Source organism: Hemicordylus capensis, chromosome 13 (assembly GCF_027244095.1).
Source record: "Hemicordylus capensis ecotype Gifberg chromosome 13, rHemCap1.1.pri, whole genome shotgun sequence".
Classification (NCBI taxonomy): Eukaryota; Metazoa; Chordata; class Lepidosauria; order Squamata; family Cordylidae; genus Hemicordylus; species Hemicordylus capensis.
Genome location: NC_069669.1, coordinates 2,507,875 through 2,528,622, shown reverse-complemented (window position 1 = coordinate 2,528,622; position 20,748 = coordinate 2,507,875). Strand labels below are relative to the sequence as shown.

The following is a 20,748-nucleotide window of genomic DNA, read 5'->3' as shown; positions in this document are numbered from 1 at the left end:
TTAATGGTGTATATTTGGAAGAAATTTCCCAGAGGAATAACATGTGGTCAGAATCATTATTGAGAGGGTGTGTGCAGAGAATCCTTCTCTAAACTGCACCTCTCTTCCGCAGGAGGGATTCCAACAAGAAGCATCAACTTTCTAGTTTGCATAATCCAAGGCTGCATCCAGGCACTGCAGACTGGACCTCGGCTCACATTAAATCTGGCCTTATCATGAGATAACCTTTGGGGTCTCCTGGAGGCCTTGAGACGGTGTGTTCAGCTTCGCTGGAGCTCTGTTGGTTCCTCTGCAAATTCAGCCAGCCCAGCTGGAATGTCTGCAGCACAAGGAGAATCCAAAGACCATTTTAGGGGGCAGGGTTTCTCATGCTCAGGTCCCCAGATGTTACTGTACTGCAGCTCCCATGATCTACAGTCTTGGGCCAACTAGAAATACCTAGTTAGAACTTTATAGTTCTGCAGGTTTCGATGCTCAAAATGAGACTAGGACTGGGTTTTGATCCGGCATGTATGCTGTTGGGTATTTAGCCTAACAGTTAATCCAGCCAGAGCCAACTCTCTTTGCACTAACTTGGCTAGCTGTAGTTTATAATTTATAGGAACATAGGAAGCTGCCATATACTGAGTCAGACTGTTGGTCTATCTAGCTCAGTATTGTCTTCACAGACTGGCAGCGGTTACTCCAAGGTTGCAGGCAGGCATCTCTCTCAGCCCTATCTTGGAGAAGCCAGGGAGGGAACTTGAAACCTTCTGCTCTACCCAGAGCAGCTCCATCCCCTAAGGGGAATATCTGACAGTGCTCACACTTCTAGTCTCCCTTTCATATGCAAGCAGGGCAGACCCTGCTTAGCTAAGGGGACAAGTCATGCTTGCTACCACCAGACAAGCTCTCCTCTCCAGTAACAGGTGGCACTGGAGGAACCATCTTGGCCCCATCAGGAGCCACAAAACCAGCCTGGATGGGTTGCTAATTATGCTCAATTTAATGGCTTCGGGTTTGGATTTTTCCAGTCGGCAGCTGCACAAACCAGTTTCAAAGTTGCAAGCAGCACAAGAAAAGAGGTAGTTTGTGTGTTGCTCTGTTCTGGAGGGCTGTGAAACTTGCTTGGTGCGTTTTCATTCTGAAAAGTAGGTCAAAGCAAAACTGATTTGTGTGTGTGTGTGTGTGATTTTCTTTAGACATGCCTTGGGCAAAGTATTTTTCGGACACCACTGCGTTTGGAAAGCCTTGACATTCAAACACAAGGTGAGCAGGGGCAGAAAATGGCCTTTCCCTCCTTGTTTGCCAGCAGAAACTGGGACAAAGTGGCATATTCCCCCACCCACCCACTCCCTCCCATCCAAAGCGCTTTTATTTGCTAACTATTGCTCATCCCTAATTGACCCAATTACAGAAAATTGTCAATGTCTATCCTCTATTTGCAGAATGAACCAAACATCTTATGAAAAGAGCATGTCAATAAACCTGCACAGAACACTTTCAGGGTGCCCTACATACAAAAGCAGGAGAGGCAGCCGAAACCACAGTCCCTCCGGGGGCCGGGTCTTACTGCGAGACCTTTTGTAGTGGGATATACAAACAGCAGGGAAATGACTTGACTAGCAAGCTAGAGGCTGCCTGTTTGAATCCCCGCTGGTATGTTATTCCCAGACTATGGGAAACACCTATATCGGGCAGCAGCGGTATAGGAAGATGCTGAAAGGCATCATCTCACACTGCGCAGGAGATGGCCATGGGAAACCCCTCCTGTATTCTACCAAAGACAACCACAGGGTTCTGTGGTCACCAGGAGTCAACACCGACTCGACAGCACGCTTTTCCTTTCTACAAGAATAAATGGGTACCATATACACGTACCACAAGGTAGCAAATCACTGGAGTTTTTCATAGCAGAGATTTGCTACCTTGCGATATATGATGCCAAATGACACCGAATAAGCAAAGAGATGTAACTGCTGCCAAAGCTTGAGGAACAACAACTCACTTCTATTTTGGGGCGAGGGAGAATAAACACAGGGTGGGTTTTTTTTGCGGGGGCGGGGGAGAAATGTGTATTATTTATTTATTCAATTTCTATACCACGCTTCCAATATGGCTCAGGGAGGTTTAAACCGAGAAATAAAAAAAGAAATAAGATGGATGGTTCAGTAAAATGAGGGGAGAACGCAAAATCTGGGGATTGATCTGCACCTCTGCTCCTTCAATGTGATATATATTATAGATAGAGACCATGCAATGGTAACTAGAAGCCAAACTCAGCAAAAGGCGGGGGGGAGAGAGAGAGCGAGCGCAAAAGTAATGATGTCCTCCTGTTCCCCAAATGCCACCCGTCCAAATCCTGCAACATCAGGAGAAAAGATTGGGGTGGTCAAACCGTACCTTATTATTGATAAACACAGATCATAGTAAAGCCAGGAACATTTGCTGTTCTGTGCTCAGCCGGATTAGAGAAAGGCACTGGCTGGCCCGTTCCGGTGTCTTTCGGGAGCTGCCAAGGTAATTGGCAATGTCTAATTGTTCCTTCTGGCTAATGAGTATTTGGCTTGCTCATGACCAGCTGACGGAAGCATCACTTGTTGCTATTTTGGGGGCAGCGGCTCCAGGTTAGGCAAAGGTGACCAGAACCGGCACACTGAAAAGAGAAGAGAAAAGGGAAAAGGAAAGGGAAAAGAAAAGAAAAGATAGTTTCCCAAAGCACAGAGATTTTCAAACTTTTGACTGTGGGTCTCTCCTAAGGTAGGAAAATATCTGGTATTTGGCTACCAGTTCATGTAATAACTGGAGAATTCATAATTCGCGGTAGTGAGTATGAATTCTCCCCTTTACTAAGCAGAGCACACCTTGGTTTGCATTTGGATGGGAGACTATATGTGAGCACTGTAAGATATTCCCCTCAGGGGATGGGGCCGCTCTAGGAAAAGCAGAAGGTTCCCAGTTCCCTCCCTGGCAGCATCTCCAAGACAGGGCTGAGAGAGACTCCTGCCTGTAACCTTGCTGAGCTGCTGCCAGCCAGTGCAGACAATACTGAGCTAGATGGACCAAGGGTCTGACTCAGTAAAAGGCAGCTTTGTATGTTCCTATCTATCCAGACCTCCCCGGTATAAGCCAGACTGGCAGAGGCAAAACTGCCAATAGGATTTTCTAGGCCTGGTACACAAACGTTGTTCTTGGTAAAGATAAAGTGTGCTGTCAAATCGGTGTTGACTCCGGGCAACCACAGAGCCCTGTGGTCGTCTTTGGTAGAATCCAGGAGGGGTTGACCATTGCCATCTCTCGCGCAGTGTGAGATGATGCCTTTCAGTATCTCCTATATCACTGCTGCTCGATATAGAAGTTTCCCATAGTCTGGGAAACATACCAGCGGGGATTCGATCCAACAGCCTCCTGCCCTCTAGGCAGCTTGCTTCCCTGCTGCGCCATTAGGTGGCTTTGTTCTTGATATCCCTTCCCTGTTTTTCTGGAGACTTTGCAGGTTCTATATAAGATCCCACAAAGTTTATTTTAAGAACCACGCAGATTGCTTCCACATTTGGGTCCGTTAGTTTTGCTTGGGCCTTGCTTTCCTGCCATCTGATGGAAGCAGAATTCCTCACAGCACTTAAAAAGCACTATTTCTACAGCAATGTCCTCCCTAGGGCCAAGCTCTTCCAACAGTGTTTACTCACAAGCAAGTTTCATTCAGCAAAGATGCTTTGCAACATTAATTAAAAGTGTCCTGCTTGCAGGCTGGTCCATTGATTCTATTGCTTCTTGATGGTGAGGAATAGCCTCTGAATTGCCCCTTTCATCGCTTCACTGGCTTGCCCTGTATTGTCAGTTCATTTTCCTCCAGGCAAGGCCATGAGAGACTCCTGCCGGTACCTTCTCTCCTACTGTTGCTCCCCTGCAACTGGTATTGAGAGGCATCGTACCTCTGAGGCTGGAGGTAGCCCACAGCCACCAGACTAGTAGCCTGATAGACCTGTCCACCATGAATTTGTCTAAGCCCCTTTTAAAGCCAACCAAGCTGGTGGCCATCACCACATCCCATAGCAAAGAATTCTATAGATTAATTATGTGCTGTGTGAAAAAGTATTTCCTCTTGTCACTCCCCCAGTTTGAAGAGATCCTTTTGGAGCTCCTCACATAGGAACAGAGGAAGCTGCCATCTACTGAGTCAGGCCATTGGTCTATCTAGCTCAGCATTGTCTTCACAGACTGGCAGCGGCTTCTCCAAGGTTGCAGGCAGGAATCTCTCCCAGCCCTATCTTGGAGATGCTGCCAGGGAGGGAACTTGGAACCTTCTGCTCTTCCAAGAGCGGCAAGAGATGTAAAGCACTGCATAACTGGCCGGCGTGGCTGCTGGCACCGCCGCTCACCCTCCCAGTGCAGTGACTGGGTAAAAGGAAAAGGGAGCATGCTTGGGGCCGTGCCAGGAGGGCGAGTAGTGATGAGCGGCCACACCAGCAGCCACGCTGGCCGGGTAAACAGCACTTTATCTCTCTCGCGGCCCCCGACTATCTACTGCTTACCTCCCAAAGGGCCCCACACACCCCTGTACCTGTAAAGGAGAATCCTCACTGAATACCGCTTTACAAGTATATCCCCCGAACCGGTTCAACCTGGTTCGGCCGGACCCAGACCGGGCCAGTTCAAATCCGGTCTGAATTCGAACGAAACTGGCCCAACCGGTTCTGTGCATACCCCTTTCTAGCCCCCAGTGGAGCACTTTTCTCCTTCAGACTTCCTTTGGAGAGGAATCAGATGTAATTATTCTTGCGGGGGTGGCAGGGGGAGTCTGACTGAGTTTAATGAGGTTGTAGATCCAGACTCTGAATCCTCCAAATACCCAGCAATACTTTGCCCGTGCTCCCAGCTGCTTCCTTTTCATTTAATGACCCAGCTTCTCTTATAACATGATTCATTTCGTTATTAGCTTGGCTGAATTGCAGCTTTGAAGATATTTTCCCAGCTGCTGTTTTCAGCAGGAAAAGCCAGAGAGAAATGTCCATGATAGGGAGTTCTGGGAGCTGGGTTAGCCAAGAGGCCGGGCCTAGAGGGACAGTGTTCCTTTTTCTTGTCCCTCAAGGGGCCCAAGGAATGCGGACAATAAGCAAGCTTGGAACAGCAGTTCAACATCCCAGGCCAGAACAGGAATGACGTCTTTGCTGGCCTGTTTTTAACACTGGAGACAGAGGGACCTCTGTGAGCAGACGAGCTGTGCATGGCTTTCTGTTGCCAGCGCACGGCAGGTACAAGTATACGCCGGAAGCAAGTGAAAAGAGAACAAGGGGAGGGTCACATTTGCTGCTGCAGATGTTTCAATGCAAACAGGAGAGAGGAGTATGTGCAGCAAAGTAACTCTGACTTGGATTTTGGAAGACTTGCCGGAGGGATGCCAAATGGCTGTTGCTCTTGGCTTCTCTTCCTTCCAAGGCGCACCCCAGAACTGCTTCCCTCCATACAATCATTGTAGAACACCTTGGTTCCATCTTTGAGTCACTAGCAGACAGCCTAACGAAGCTCCAGTGCAACATGATAGGCACCAGTGACCACTGGAGGGGGTGGGTGGGCTAGCGTCATGGATAGAAGTGCTGGATTCCTCCCCTCTTTGTTCTTCCAGTGTTAGTCTCCATTTTGTCTCTCCAGAGATGGCAGTTTGTTTTGGTCTCTCTCTTCAGCCATGAACTGCAGCTGAAATTAAGCTGCAGGCTTTCTCACATTTGTTTGTAATTTTTTCTCTAAATAAATCCTTGTAGTTCTTCAATACTAAAGAACTGTCTCAAGATCTCTTGCGTTGCTTTGCTGCTTTCTCACCAAACTGGTTTTGCTTTGCTATTTGGGGACTGAACCACCGTTCTTCCCCTACAGGTGCAACATCTCTTTCTGCCCAGCTCCTTGGGCGGCCTACTAATGGTGCGATTTCTGCTTCTGCCCAGCTCCTTGGTTGCCTACTACAGGTGCAACATCTCCTTTTGCCCTGCTTCTTGACCTGCCTACTGCTGGTGGGACATCTCCTTCTGCCTAGCTCCTTGGCCTTCCTACTGCTGGTGCAACACTTTCTTCTACCCAGCTCCGTGGCCTAGCTACTGCTGGAGCAACATCTCCTGCCCAGCTCCTTGGCCTAGCTACTGCTGGAGCAACATCTCCTTCTGCCCAGCCTCTTAGAGACTCCCGCTCTACTTATTGGCTGTTGTCTTAATAACCTTGCCCTGAAACCTGCTCCTTGTCCTGCTGGATGGCTCTCCTCCCTTGCTGGTAGAAAAGGAATCTAAACCTTATAGCTCCCATCCATAGGGATGGGACAGATACTAACCACTTGATGTTTTGCCCCTTCAAGTGCTGACTTCAAGGACCAAACAGCTCTCCCAGATCTGCCACTGCAAACTGAGCCTGCATATCACCTGAGACTCAGTGTGCTTCAAGGCAGGCAGATCACCTGTTTAGCTGCAATTTGCCGGGTGATGAAACAATGGGCGATCTTATTGAGCAATGTACATGCTTGTGTGAACCAGCCTTAATCAGTGTTAAGCGTTCCCAAGCATGCATGCCACAAAGCCGACCAGTCTGGACAGAGGAACAGCAGCAAGGAGCCAGATGGAGCCATGCAAAGAACATTTGAATCCCACTGAGGACTTATAGTTTCTCTCCGCACTGGTGTGCTTCTCCTTGTACAAATGGAGAGGCGGCTTGTTCAGCCCTATTAAACAGCCATTAGCCAATGTTCTCTCCACGAGAGTGATTAAAGCTCTCTGGGAATTTGCATTTCTGCCAATTTCAGCTCAGCTGGTGCTGACAAGGCTTGGGGTGGGGTGGGTGCTTCATGCCAGGAGCTCGATAACTCTGATTGGGGAAGAGTTGTCAAGGGGAGCAAGTGTAAAAGGGCCCGATCCTCCCTGCAGCAGTTTGGCATTTGACTTGTTCTCTCTAAACAAACATTCTAATTAGCCCGCACATAGGAAATGCACATGTCTGGGATTGGGACTGCAAAGATGGGTTTGATCTGTTTCACACGGATAGCAGAAGCCTGCAACCAACTCCTTGCCTCTCCAAAAGAGCACCTGGAGAGGAGAGCCTGGTTTTGCAGGAGCAGATAAGGGCTGTCCCATTTGCTTAGCGGGTTTGCATTTGGATGGTTGACTATATGTGAGCACTGTTTGCAGTGCCAGATTTAGGCACAAGCTAAGTAAGCTACAGCTTCGGGCCTCAGATTATGAGGGGCCTCTGAATACAAAAAAGGGACTCATGTTCAAGTTTTACACAAGGTAGTTTGATTTAAGTCACCTTAAGTGGCGCAGCAGGAAGTGCTTGCTTGAATAACAAGCAGAAGGTTGCCGGTTCGAATCCCCGCTATAGCTAAGCTATATCAGGCAGCAGTGATATAGGAAGATGCTGAAAGGCATCATCTCAGACTGCGCAGGAGATGGCAATGGTAAACCCCTCCTGTATTCTACCAAAAGAAAACCACAGGGCACTGTGGGCGCCAGGAGTCAAAATCGACTTGATGGCACACTTTACCTTTACCTTAGTTTGATTTGAAGGTATTTCTAATACAAGTATTTCTAATGCAAATAGGCATGTTGCAAGATTTGTTTTTGTTAAATTATTAGCTCTTCATTACATCTTTGTCAAATATAAACAAAACTTTGTTTCTATTTTCATTGTCCTTTTGGTTAGAATAATATTCTCCCCCCCACCCCCGTTAACAGTTTTGTTCCACTTTTTCCATGTTATAACAAAGTAATTACAACACAAAGGTGGGGATATGAGGAAAAAACAGAAACAAACAGAAAAGCAGGGGAGGGGAGGGTTAACACGGTTATTGATTTGAAATAGACAGTGGAAAGTATGCAAATAACTCTAAATTGTCCTTCCAAATCCTGGTATGGGAGTCCTCTTTCAGCAGACAATGGTCAGTTCAAAAGTTGCCAGATTAGAGAGGTCTTCTATCCATAGATAAACTGAGGGGCTGAAATGATCTTTCCAACAAGTCAAGCAATCAAAATCATTACCAGCCTAGACTTTTCGGGGAAACCACCGGCAAAAACTTAACCAACCCAATCTTTACACATTCTGTCTTGATTGACTGGAAGCAAATGCGTGTCCTGCAGGAATGCCACCTCGGTGTGCATTTTTTAAAGCTTGGGCAGGACTTTTTAAAGCTTGGGCAGGACCGGTCTGCACTTGGCAGGACTGCCTCAACCTCGTTTATTCCAGCTGACAATATCAGCAGCCATGGCACTCAAAATAATATGAAAAGAGTGTGGAGGAAAACGAGGAGGAGGACCCAGATTGTACACTTACCCAAAGGCCATACAATAACAAGTCAGAAAAAGACTTTATGATGGAAACAACAATCTAAGGGCAGCAAAACATGGGTCCCGTGCGCTAGGTGGTTTTAGCTTCAAATCTGGAGAATAATTGAACAGAATAATAGCTATAGGGGCTGATCACACAACTGCGCATGCGCACAGTCGGGCAGGCAGGGGGGAAGGCAGGGTTCAGCCTACCTTCCCCCATACGACCCTTTGCAGCCTGGGTGGCATGCAAGCCACACACCCACCTGACTAGCACATCTGGGAGTAGCACAGATTACTCTCTGTGCTGCTGTGCTGGTAAACAGATGCCAGGACTTGTTGTCCTGGCCTCCATGAATCCCACGGTGCACTGGTTAACAAGCTGTTAAGCCCCCGTTAACACGGGGTTAACAAGCTGGGCACACGGTCCTGGAGCCAGAGTTAAGGGCAGGTTTGCACCCTTAACCTCGGCTAAGAGCCGGGCTGTGGTGTTGGGTTTGGCGCTGCAGTACTGCTGGGATCCATGCAGATCCCAGTGGTTCTCATGGGCAGCCAAGCCCAGGCTTGGTTGCTTAAGCCTGCCTTGGCAGCTTGTGAGAACAGCCTCATTGATATTCAGAATATTATAGCAAGGAGCTATAATAAGCACCAGAAGCCCGAGTGTTTGTAGTAACAGAACTTCTGTAAGAACGAGAGATATGCGCGAAACCAATTTTTTTATTCATTTTGAATTCAAATTGAATTCTGAAAATTCATTTTGAAATTGAAGCAGATTTGAATTCAGTCCAAAAATTCAATTCAACCCTCTTTTGGTGCCTTTTTTAACCAATCAGGGGCCCCGAATGGTTTTTAAAGGTGCCAAATGGCTCTTGGATCAAATTTGAATCGAATTCCAAAAATTAATTTTGAACTCAAATCGAATTGCCTTTTTAAGGGGTGATTCAATCCAAATTTGAATCACTCAGATCACCCAGATTCGAGTTGAATTGATTCGGATTTGATTCGATTTGTACATCCCTAGTAAGAACCAGGACTATGAGGAAAGATTGTAAAGAAGATGGAATTTTAATGGGAAAGCATAAAATATATGACTAGGGAAGGGGAGGCAAGTAAAAACCCCACCATAAAAAGGCGGGGGGGAATACAATGTGAGACCAAGCAAAAGGCTCATGTCCCAGTTTATAGAAAACATTAACTGCTTCTAGAAAGCAGGCAAAAAATCAATCACACAGCATGTAGGAGACCAATACAGCTGTGCCGGGTGACTGAAAGGAGAGAGAAAAAAAGCCTATAATTCACATTCATCTTCAATAAAGGTGAGATGGACAAAATAAGAAGATAAATAAAATATGGATTTGGCCCATTTACACGAAAGAAATTCCCACCTTTGTTGAAGCCCAACATAACCTGTTTGTGCTTCTAGGAGCTGGTGCTAAATTATAATCCAAGAAACAAATGGTGGGGAGTGGGCAATGCCAAGCATATTCAGTGTTATTGCATGTGAAAATAAATAAAAATTATATATATATATACCCATAGGTGTACAAAAGCACATACATGTGTATACATACGGACACTAGAATAATACATTCTTTTTTTAATGCTCTGGGGCCTTTTATGCTTGACAAATCTTAGGGCCTCCGCAGGTCATAATCTAGCCCTGAGTGGCTGCTGTTAAAATATTCCCCTTAGGGGATGTGGCCAACGCTCAGTATTAGAGCATTTGTTTTGCATGCAGAAGGTCACAGGTTCACTTCCTGGCAGCATCTCCAGGTAGGGCTGGGAAAGACTCCTGCCTGAAACCTTGGCGAGCTGCTGCCAGTCAGAGTAGACAGTAGTGAGCTAGCTGGACCAAGGTTCTGACTCCGTATAAGGCAGTTCCCTATCTGCCTATGTCTTCAATGGCAGGGGTTCTCAAGCTTGGGTCCCCAGATGTCATTGGACTACAGCTCCCATCATGCTCCACCATGGTGAGATAGGAGTTCTAAGCTAAACACATCTGGGGACCCCAGTTTGAGAACTCTGTCCTCTCTTACTGTTCCAGGGATTCACTCTGTTCCGCTTCCCACTCTGCCTTCTTCCAGTTTACCCACAGTGAGAGAAGATGGTAATGAAGATGGATTTTAAAAGGGAAGACCTGAAATATATGACATGGGAAGGTAAGAAAAAGCCCACCATAACAAAAGAAAAAACCAGAACACAAATGCTAGACCAAGCTTCTCTGCCACAAGATATGGTGACAGCCAACAGGCTGGATGGCTTTAAGAGGGGCTTGAACAAATTCACGGAGGACAGGTCTATCTGTGGCTACTAGTCTGGTGGCTGTGGGCCACCTCCAGCCTCAGAGGCAGGATGCCTCTCAATACCAGTTGCAAGGGAGCAACAGCAGGAGAGAGGGCATGCCTTCATCTCTTGCCTGTGGGCTGCTCGGAGGCATCTGGTGATGGACCACTTTATGAAACAGGATGCTGAACTAGATGGACATTCTTGGGCCTGATCCAGCAGGGCCGTTCTTGTGTTCTTAAGTGCCTTGGCAACTCTAAAGTTGTTTTCAGATCAACTTTAGTTCTGAAAGTTTAATTTGCCCCGTACGTTTGTTTTTTTTGCACTGGAAGATAAATATTTCCAGCTTATCTGTTTATTAAGATTTAATGCCCTGGGCTTCAGACTTCTCCATCTCATAAAGCAGCCTGCAAATCAAATAAAACACAAACTTCAACAAAAGAGCATGACTAAACGCTTGCCCATGTGCCCCCCCCTTATGCGCGCGTTGGTTACATAACTGTGCAGAAAGAATGTTGCCATGAACATGAAGTCACATCAAGATGTTTCATTGCTCTGTGGTTTAATCAATATATGCAGGACGCGAGTCTTACACATCTTATGGAGTGCGGTTTCAGGCGGCTTTATCTGTCTGTTTCTCTTTGTGTAATGTTTGAAAACACAAGCAGGAAAAGAACCGATCAGATGCAGTCCTAAATTACAGCAATGCCTCATTCTTTTCGGCTGTGTTAACCAAATGCACGTACTACTCTCTCTCCTCTTCCCAAGAGTGGCTTGTCCCAATGACCTGGGGGCGGCGGGGGGGTGCAAAGGAGGTTCAGCTGTCTCCTTCCAGAGCCTCGTTTGCTCCTCTCCCTCACATCCTTCCCCAGCATTAATGAGAGACGCACTGCCTGTTGACTGGCCATTCATCAGGTAGAGCTGCACAATTAACTGTGGAGCTCTACCTGACGAATGACTGGCCTGCAGGCAATACAGCTCTCATTAACACTGGGGTGGGAGAGAGAGGAGCAAATAGAGCTCTGGAAGGAGAGGCAGTTCTCTCCCCCCCCACACACACACTCATTAGCACAAGTCACTCCCTTCTCCTCTGTCCTTTGGGTCTAATGTTCACTCTGTTTTTCCTCTATGTGCGGGATGGGTTTTGTTCTGGGCAGCAGTATCAAGGAAGTGTGTGCACACGGAGGTTCAGAATGGGGCCCTCCTGATTCAGCCTGAGCAGCATCTGCAATTAACAGAGTGGACATCAAAAAACATTGCGTGTATGCACACATGTGCATCTGCAAATGCGCACGCCTTGGACGAAACACTACTCAGCAGTGGGCCAAGGCAGTGACTTCATCTCATTGTCCACTCCCTCATTATTATTATTATTATTACATTTTATATCCCGCTTTCCCTCCAAGGAGCTCAGAGCAGTGTACTACACACGTAGGTTTCTCTTCACAACAACCCTGTGAAGTAGGTTAGGCTGAGAGAGAAGTGACTGGCCCAGAGTCACCCAGCAAGCCAAGTATCATGGCTGAATGGGGATTTGAACTCGGGTCTCCCCGGTCCTAGTCCAGCACTCTAACCACTATACCATGCTGGCTCTTGGGTACACGGGGTGCACACAATGCATTCACAAACACACAAGCCCTTTCCTCCACGCCTTCCGCCGCAGACTTTCACCAGCGCTTCGTTTTGCATATACTGTATATTGGGCGTAATCCACACCCAGGATATCAGAGCCGATCTTAAGCTTCAAGACAGAACATCCCTTGTCTCTCTAAAGGTCAACACCTCATGGCAGCGTTTCTGCTCTTAGCCTGATTCAGTGGGAATAGAAAAACCTTCTCCAAAAGGACTCGGGGTGCTCAGGAGTCCTGGCGGTAATAAAGGCGGAGGGCTCTGTTCCCAAGTCAGGGAGAAGCCCACGTAAACACCAGGAAGGGGCGTGAAGTACACGGGAACCAGAGAAAGGCTAAGAGGATAACAGAGTCCACTTTGTAGAGATGATGTGGAGATCAGGTAGGAGTAAAAGACCTTGGAGATACAGCCAATCATGTTAATTCAAGCTAATTCAAAGCCAATACATACAGAAAACTAGCCAGGACTGGCTGATCCCATGCAAGCACAGAATATTGCGGTGACAGAGGTCCTAGCATGGAAGGCCTTACAAATTTCAAGCCCTGACACCCTGAGATTCCTCCACAAAGGTTTTCATTGCCGCAAACAGCAGTGGGATTATGGGAGTTGAAGCCAAACAACATCCGGGGGACCTGGTTCATAGGAACATAGGAAGCTGCCATATACTGAGTCAGACCATTAGTCTATCTAGCTCAGTATTGTCTACACAGACTGGCAGCGGCTTCTCCAAGGCTGCAGGCAGGAATCTCTCTCAGCCCTCTCTTGGAGATGCTGCCAGGAAGGGAACTTGGAGCCTTCTGCTCTTCCCAGAGCGGCTCCATCCCCTAAGTGGAAGATCTCATAGGGCTCACATGGAGTCTCCCATTCAAATGCAACCTGCTTAGCTATGGGGACAAGTCATGCTTGCTACCACAAGACCAGCTCTCCTCTCCTGTATATTCCCCAGACTATGGGAAACACGTATATCGAGCAGCAGCGATATAGGAAGATTCTGAAAGGCATCGTCTCATACTGCACAGGAGATGGCAATGGTCAATCTCTCCTGAAGTCAACCAAGGACAACCACAGGGCTCTGTGGTCGCCTCGAGTCGAGACCGACTCGACGGCACAACTTTACGTTCTGGAGTGCTGCCTTCTGCACACATCGGCGGTGGCAATTTTGTTTCCCCACTATTGCTTTCCACTCGGCGGTTTATAATTAAAGCGTAAACACTGTGGAATAGCAGAGGAAGGAAATAGGGAAACTAATTGCTGGGCGGGGGCTGGCAGTTGCAAAGAGAAAGGGAGCAACTAGAGCTGGCTGTAAATACGGGCACATCCTGATGGCGAGGAGCTGCCTGCTCTGTTTCTTTCCCCAGCGAGATTGGTAATAAAAGCTCCTGAGCACTTTCCCGGTGCCGCTGTGTCAGACTTGACTGGCCCTGTGATTGCTGCCGGCGGATGAAGCAGAGCATCTGCTTATGCGTACAGAAGGTCTCGGTTTCCATCCCTGGCAGCATCTCCAGCTAGGGCTGAGAGTTGCTGCCAGTCTGTGCAGACAATACTGAGCTAGATGGACCAATGGTCTGACTCAACATATGGCAGCTTCACATGGTAAAGCCATAGCTTTGTATGCAGGAGATTCCAGGTTCCATCCCTGGCAGAATCTCCAGGTAAAGCTAGGAGAGACTCCTGCCTGAACCCCTGGAGAGCTGCTGCCAGTCAGCGTTGCCAGTACTGAGCTAGATGGACCAAGGCTCTATAAAAGCAGATTTCTATGGGGCTCCACTTATTTTGCAAGCCAATCCAACGTGAGTGGTGGGGAGTTTGCCCATCGCGGCTGAAGGCAACTCTGAGACTGAAGTGCCTGCAGTCCAGGTTAGCTCACTTGGTCAGATTCGAGTGTCTGACTCTGGCAAAGTTATCTCGGGGTGGCAGGGGGTGGCGGGATCCGATGATATAACTTTCAGTAAGTCTTTGAAGGGAAACCGCGCAGCAAGGGGCACGGCTGGCATTAGCCCCCTTACATTCTTCGTGTTCAGCATGTCTGGGATTTTCCAAGCTGCCAGCCAAAGGGATGCTGAGGGCCCAGATCTGGCAGCCTCCCTCGGAGAATTTTGCTAAAAAGAGGCCTTCACTGCAACCATTAGCAAAGTGTTTCCGACAGGGAAGTCAGTCGGACAGTGGAGTGGGTGGCTTAATGAGGGCATTTGTGCCAGAGTCTTTAAGGGAAAGTTATGTAAGACCCTAGGGAGAAAATGGCTTAGCCCCCACCCCACACTTTGTGGCTCAAAATAGGACTGGGTCAATCCCAGGGGTTCGTCCAAATTTGGTTTTTGGAGTCTCGTGATATGGAGGCCTGACTTGACTTAAGAGGCTGCCATGCCTGGCAAGGTGGGATTCAATCTCTTGAGCCAAGTACACTTCCAAAGATTGAACTGGGACTTCTTCAGGTCTAAAGGAAGCAGTCGTCAAGAGAAGAGTGTCTCTGAGAATGTGCAGAGAGTCATAGCCACTGCCAGGTCCATGACATGTGAGATTATAGGAAGGGCTTCCTTCTAGAGCAGAGGGTGAGGTTTCCAAGGGCAGCCCTTTCATGAGGAGAGGAGAGGCGGTCACCTCAGGCGGAGGATTAATGGGGTGCCCACAGGGTGGTGAGATGCCCCCCACTGCAACCAACAGAACCAATTTGATCCTTGCAAGTTTTGCAAGGCGTGCCTCTCCTCGCACTCTTTGCAAAATTAACAAGAAACACAAGGAGAGGAGAGGAGAGGAGAGGAGAGGAGGCTGTCACTGGCAACCTTCCCTCTTTCCTGCTTCCGCATCACCTAGTGTATTCCCCCAGCTCCCCTCAATGGACGGAACCTTCAAAGCTTGCAAGGGTCAGTTTTGAAAGGGGGATGCCCCCACCCCCCTGGAGTATGGAGGCAAGGAAGCATTTCATCTCAGGTACTGCAATATCTTAGGCTGGCCCTGATATTGCAATCCCTGGTGGTTTCTTAAATCCCAGAGTTTCCCATCATGGAGAACATTCAGAAGGAGCCAAATGGTGGCTGCATTCACACGTAACGTGGAACTGCAGGTCCAATAGACCCGCGGTTCCATGCCTCCTCCTCCTCCCACTCTTCCATCCAAATTCAGACGCAGAGCAGTGTTCCCTCTAACAGGGATTCCCTGTTAGAGAGCAGTGTTCCCTCTAACAGGGATTCCCAGATGTTGTTGACTACAACTCCCAGAATCCCCAGCTATAATGGCTTTTGCTTGGGGGTTCTGGGAGTTGTAGTCAACACCATCTTGGAATCCCTGTTAGAGGGAACACTGCTGGAGATTAGTCTCTCTGCAATCTCGCTGACTACAGAGAGGCGGGGGAGCTGGCTGAAGGACAGCCTGCACAGCCAATCACGCCAGAGGAGCGTCCTCCTTCAACTCCGCTTCCAGGGAATCCAGCCTGCGGTTCCAAATTGGGACATAATGCAAGCTATGTGGAACCTTGGGTTGTGGCAACAAAATTCACTACAACCCAAGACTTTAGACTGGAGTTCCAAATCTGAACCCTCGATTTTATCACCACGCCAAAGCCCCTTTGCCCGCATTCGGACGTAACATCCGTGGCCCATTCAACTCCGGTTCCGCATTTCGTGTGAATAGATGTGGCATGGATGTGGCAATGTTTTCTGTGGCTCTGTACCTGCTGGTGACGTTATGCAAATGCTCTGAGAGGTCCCTGTGAAAAAGCAAGTGCAGGTCGCCCCGGGACGAAGCTGTTCTGCAGCTGTCCTTCGTGAGTTATTCTTTTACCCTTGGGAAGCAAAAAGGGAGGCCATGTTCCAATGGCCAAGAAAGAACAGAGCAAAATCGGTGCCTGGGCATTCCAAGCTGCCAATCAAGTCACTGCGGGCAGGCAGGGTTGGCAGAAGCCAGGCTGAGCAGGCACCAAGATTGCCACTTTGATCTGCTGGAAAGAGCATGAGGACACGGTGCCCCGCAGTTTAGCTCCCAGAGACCAATGCAGAACAAAGTGTGACTTTGACAATAAGGACTGGCTGGTCAAGATAACCCTTTTGAAGGCGCAACCTGCTGCCAGGGATCAAACCTGAGACCTCCTGCTTGCAAAGCTGGTGCTCTGTCTCTCAGCTACTGCCCTCCCAGGATGTGTCCAGGGTGGGTGGGGAAAGGTGAGGGCCCAAGGGCACCATGTGAGGCCTCTTCTTGAACTAAATATTATAGCCAGATGTGGGAAGGAGATGCAAAGGTGCTCCCCGCAGAGATGCAAAGGTGCTCCTCCAAATGTGTGGACCTCATACGTCAAATCTACTTTTTGGCACAGTGAATTCTTGTTTACTGTAAATGGGGTGAACGGGTTTGCTGCATGAACATGAGACCAGAGTCGTCGGGGGTATTCTGCCCTGAGACACAACGCAGTGGACCGTAAGAAACTGTACAAAGAGCAAAAGGGAAATTGGACTTTGGTATCAAAACAAAATGACTCCAAATGGACACTGGTTTTGTCCTGGGTTCACCCCAATGAACTCTGGGACACGGTTCTGCTCACACAAGCAGTTTGTTGCAAACCGCCCAGACACATAAGTTTGGGGCGGTATAAAAATATGTTAAATAAAAAATAAATAAATAAAGATGGGAGGGCTGTTATTGCTAGACCATTTGCCTCCTGCAAGAGCTAGTTGTGGGTTCTTGAAGAGAGTCCTTAAAAAATAATAATCCATAGATTCATCACATTGGTGTCATTTTTATCCCACGCCTTCTCTAAATAGTTCAGGGGGCATACAAGGATTTCTTTCCTCTATTTTATTCACACAACCACCCTGTGAGGTAGGTTTGGGGAGGAGAGCTGGTCTCATCGTAGCAAGCATGCATTGTCCCCTTTGCTAAGCAGGGTCTGCCTTGGTTTGTATTTGGATATGAGCACTGTAAGATATTCCCCACAGGGGATGGAGCCACAGCTCAGCTAGCATCTGCTTGCATGCAGAAGGTCCCAGGTGCAATTCCCGGCATCTCCAGGTAGGGCTAGGAAAGACTTCTACCTGGAACCTTGGAGAGCCGCTGCCAGTCAGAGCAGACAATACTGAGCTGGAGGGAGCAACAGTCTGACTCAGTAGAAGGCAGCTTCCGATGTCAGTTTAGCTGAGAGATGGTGACTGGTCCAAGGGCATCCTGTGAGTTCCATACCTGAGTGGAGATTTGAATCCCCTTCATGTCCAACACCCTAGGCACTGCTGACTTTTGAGAATATTGTGCACCACCCTGCTGAGGTTGCATTAACAATAATAATATGTGAGCTCTGTTTGAAGGACTCTTGAGTGTGGGATTTAGCTGAATCCATGTTTGAATCTTTTCCCCCCTTATTTTAAAATGTTGCAAGTTTCTCTGGGCCTAAAGACTGTCTGTCTGTCTATCTATCTATCTATCTATCTATCTATCTATCTATCTATCTATCTATCGACCAACCTACCAGCTAATACTGATGACACTGGTGATTTCCTAACTCTTAAGAGCTATCAAACAGTGGAACAGTCTGCTTAGCCCTTAATGGGCTGTCCCCCTATAAAGACTGGATGGCCATCTCTTAGGCCTGCTATAAGAGCTCTCTGCCGTGAGCGAAGGGCTGGCCTAGAAAATAAGACCTCCAAGAAGACCTCCAAGGAGAGCTGGTCTTCTTGTAGCAGGTGTGAATTGTCCCCTTTGCTAAGCAGGAACCACCCTGCTTTGCATTTGAATGGGAGACTACATGTGAGCACTGTAAAGGGATTGTCATACTGTAACCCTTAGGGGATGGGGCTTCTCTGAGAAGAGTACCTGCCTGCTTGCATGCAGAAGGTTTCAGGTTCCCTCCCTGGAATCTCCAAGACAGGGCTGAGAGAGACTCCTGCCTGCAATTTTGGAGAAGCCGCTGCCAGTCTGTGTAGACAATACTGTGCTAGATGGATCAGTGGTCTGACTCATTATATTATTTATTTTATTTATTTGTTCGATTTATATGGCAGCTTCCTATGTTCCTGTTTACCTCCCAGCTCTAAATGCTGTGATTCTGTGGTTCTATGAAATGACAAGGAAGTAGATTTGGTCTAGAAATTAGGAAGGATGTCCAAATTGTAAGCAGAGGTGCTCTTAACCCTGAACTTCGGGGTCAAAGTCCAGGGCCTCCATAGCCTCTGGGGGCCCCTAAATCCTCTTTAGCCTGTCCCGGGTGGTGTGGTTGCCTGGCTAAGTGTGGTGATGCTTAGTTTGCAGTGGAGGGGGGCCTCCAAAGGCCTTTCGGTCCAGGCTCCAAAAATTACCTAGATGCACCTCTGATTGTAAGAGCTGTTGGACAGTGGAATTGTCTACTTCATGCAGTGGTGGGTTCTGCTTTGTTGGAGGTTTTCAAACAGTTTCCTGCATTGAGCGGGTTGGAGTAAAAGACCTCTGAGGTCCCTTCTAATTTTAACATTCTATGACTCTGTTGCTCATCCAGTTCCCATATTCTTGGGGTGAAAGAGCTTTGTTCAAATACAAGATTAAATGTTCTCCGCATATCACATGCCGGAGAATAACAAACCTCCTCTGAAAGGTGGACAAAGCCATCCTGGCTGACCAGCCATTCTACGGAAGTATGAATGTTTACCCACAGATGTTTGAAAACAAGAAAGTGACCCTGGCCGTTTCTTTCAGAACAGCTTTTCCTGGGCTCATGTAATTTCTCATCACCGTCAGGTTCTGCAATCTCTAATACGGGAACAATCAAGAGAGTTTCTATATTTACAGAGCCAGCAGATTTGATAAGTAAGAATTGGCCGGGCGAAAATGAGAGCCACGTGAATGGATGCTGCGAGGAAGCAGGGGAGAGAGAGAGCTGACATCGTTTTATGGGAAGCATTGTCAAAAAGTGCAAAAAATTATATTGATTTAAAAAAAAAAATACAGCACTCTGGTTCTTTGCTGTGATTGTTTCTGGAAATCCAAGCAAAGCTGGAGGATTGGCATGAAGCTTCTTAGTGTGCCATTTATTCATTTGGTTTGGTTTTCTATCATTTTAGGTGTTTCTACCCCACTTTTTGACCCCAACAAGGGCCCCAAAGTCAAGGGTCCCCAAAGTCAATTAAAACTGACAATGAATAAAAAAACAAAGAACCAGTTAGTGCCAAAGTGGAGGAAGACACTAAAAACAAAACAACAACAACAACAGAACTGGATGAATTGTATGGTCTAGAACAGAAGTTGCCAACCTTAGATCTCCAGATGTTGTTGGACTACAACTCCCAAGGGTCTTTGGCCAATGTAGAGGAAGACACTACTACTACTACTACTACTACTACAATAAATAATAATAATAATAATAATAATAATAATAATAATAATAAAGAGCAATAGCAATAGCACTTACATTTATATACCGCTCTATAGCCGGAGCTCTCTAAGCGGTTTACAATGATTTAGCATATTGCCCCCAACATTCTGGGTACTCATTTTACCGACCTCGGAAGGATGGAAGGCTGAGTCAACCTTGAGCCCCTGGTCAATAACGGTATGAATTGTATAGTCTAGAACAAAAATTGCCAACCTTAGTTCTCCAGATGTTGTTGGACTACAACTCCAAAGGGTCTCTGGCCATTATGGCTGCCTGAAACCTTGGAGAGCTGCTGCCAGTAGACAATACTGAGTTAGATAGACCAATGATCTGTCTTGGTATAAGGCAGCTTCCTATATCCAAGAGCCTAGGGTTGGAAGCAGTGTAATGGGATTCCCAGATGTTTATTTGTTAGTTTGTGTGTGTGTGTGTGTATATATATATATATATATATATATATATATATATATATATATATATCTCCATAATGTAAAGTCCCTGGGCAGTTCACAATATATATATATATCAAATATTGTTGACTACAGCTCCCACAATCTCCAGCCAAAGACCATTGCACCTGGGGATGCTGGGAGTTGTAGTCAACAACATCTGGGAATCTCTGTTACAGGGAACACTGGTTGGAAGCAAAATTTCCCAAAAGCAAAATTCAAAAGAGAATGTCAGGGCTCTTCCAAGGGAAAAGTCCCTCAACACAGTTTTGTAGGAAATATAGCAGGTGTGGTGCTTTTTTCCTCCCAGTGGACTCCTGGAAGCAAATGATCACACACACAGCAGATCTTAGAAATCGGCTTGTGACTCTGAGCTGTGAATTCAGCATGAATCATGAGATTAAGAGATTACGTCATCCGCTTGATAACAGTTCACAAATATTTGGGCAACTGAAAAGGCGAGAAAGAGGAGGCGGAGTTGGAGTAGTGATTACATAACCAAGTCAAAAGTAAAAGGAAGGGAGTGGATTTTTGGTTTGTTAAAAAAATGTATATATAATTTTTTAAAGTAAGGTCTGGGAGTTCAATTTAAGAGCAATTGTGCTAAATCAGACCAAAGCCCACCCTACTCTGACCATTCTGCTTCCAGCAATGGCCTATCAGATGCCTCTTAGGAGCAACCAAGCAGAATAGGAAAGCGATGGTCCCCCATGGTCAGTCTCCAGCACCTGGTACTTGGTGGCCTCTCTGCAGTGGGGGCCCTTTCATGAGGCGATTGCCTTGA

The 20,748-nt window shown here is 47.2% G+C and overlaps 2 protein-coding genes across 9 annotated transcripts in view; both read left to right on the top strand.

Annotated features, from left to right (window-relative positions):
• PEMT (phosphatidylethanolamine N-methyltransferase) overlaps positions 1-20,748 on the top strand; it is a 167,560-nt gene that overhangs the window by 134,369 nt on the left and 12,443 nt on the right. The window contains exons 8-9 of one of the 8 annotated variants that reach the window (XR_008311930.1): positions 10,364-10,438; positions 18,845-18,885. Coding sequence is in view for 3 of the 8 variants with exons in the window: in XM_053275820.1 (XP_053131795.1) it covers positions 10,324-10,390 (67 nt within the window). In the remaining 5 variants the exon portion in view is untranslated. Of the gene's footprint in view, positions 1-1,181; positions 1,249-1,427; positions 1,548-10,323; positions 10,439-18,839; positions 18,898-18,932; positions 19,173-20,748 lie in introns of those variants that run through there. The other 7 variants (XR_008311929.1, XR_008311927.1, XR_008311928.1 and 4 more) reach the window with 7 other exon arrangements.
• The window catches only part of COPS3 (COP9 signalosome subunit 3), a 64,121-nt gene continuing 53,791 nt past the window's right edge, over positions 10,419-20,748 (top strand). The window contains exon 1 of the mRNA XM_053275807.1: positions 10,419-10,438. Within this exon, the coding sequence (XP_053131782.1) occupies positions 10,426-10,438 (13 nt within the window). The 5' untranslated portion in view covers positions 10,419-10,425. The remainder of the gene's footprint in view (positions 10,439-20,748) is intronic.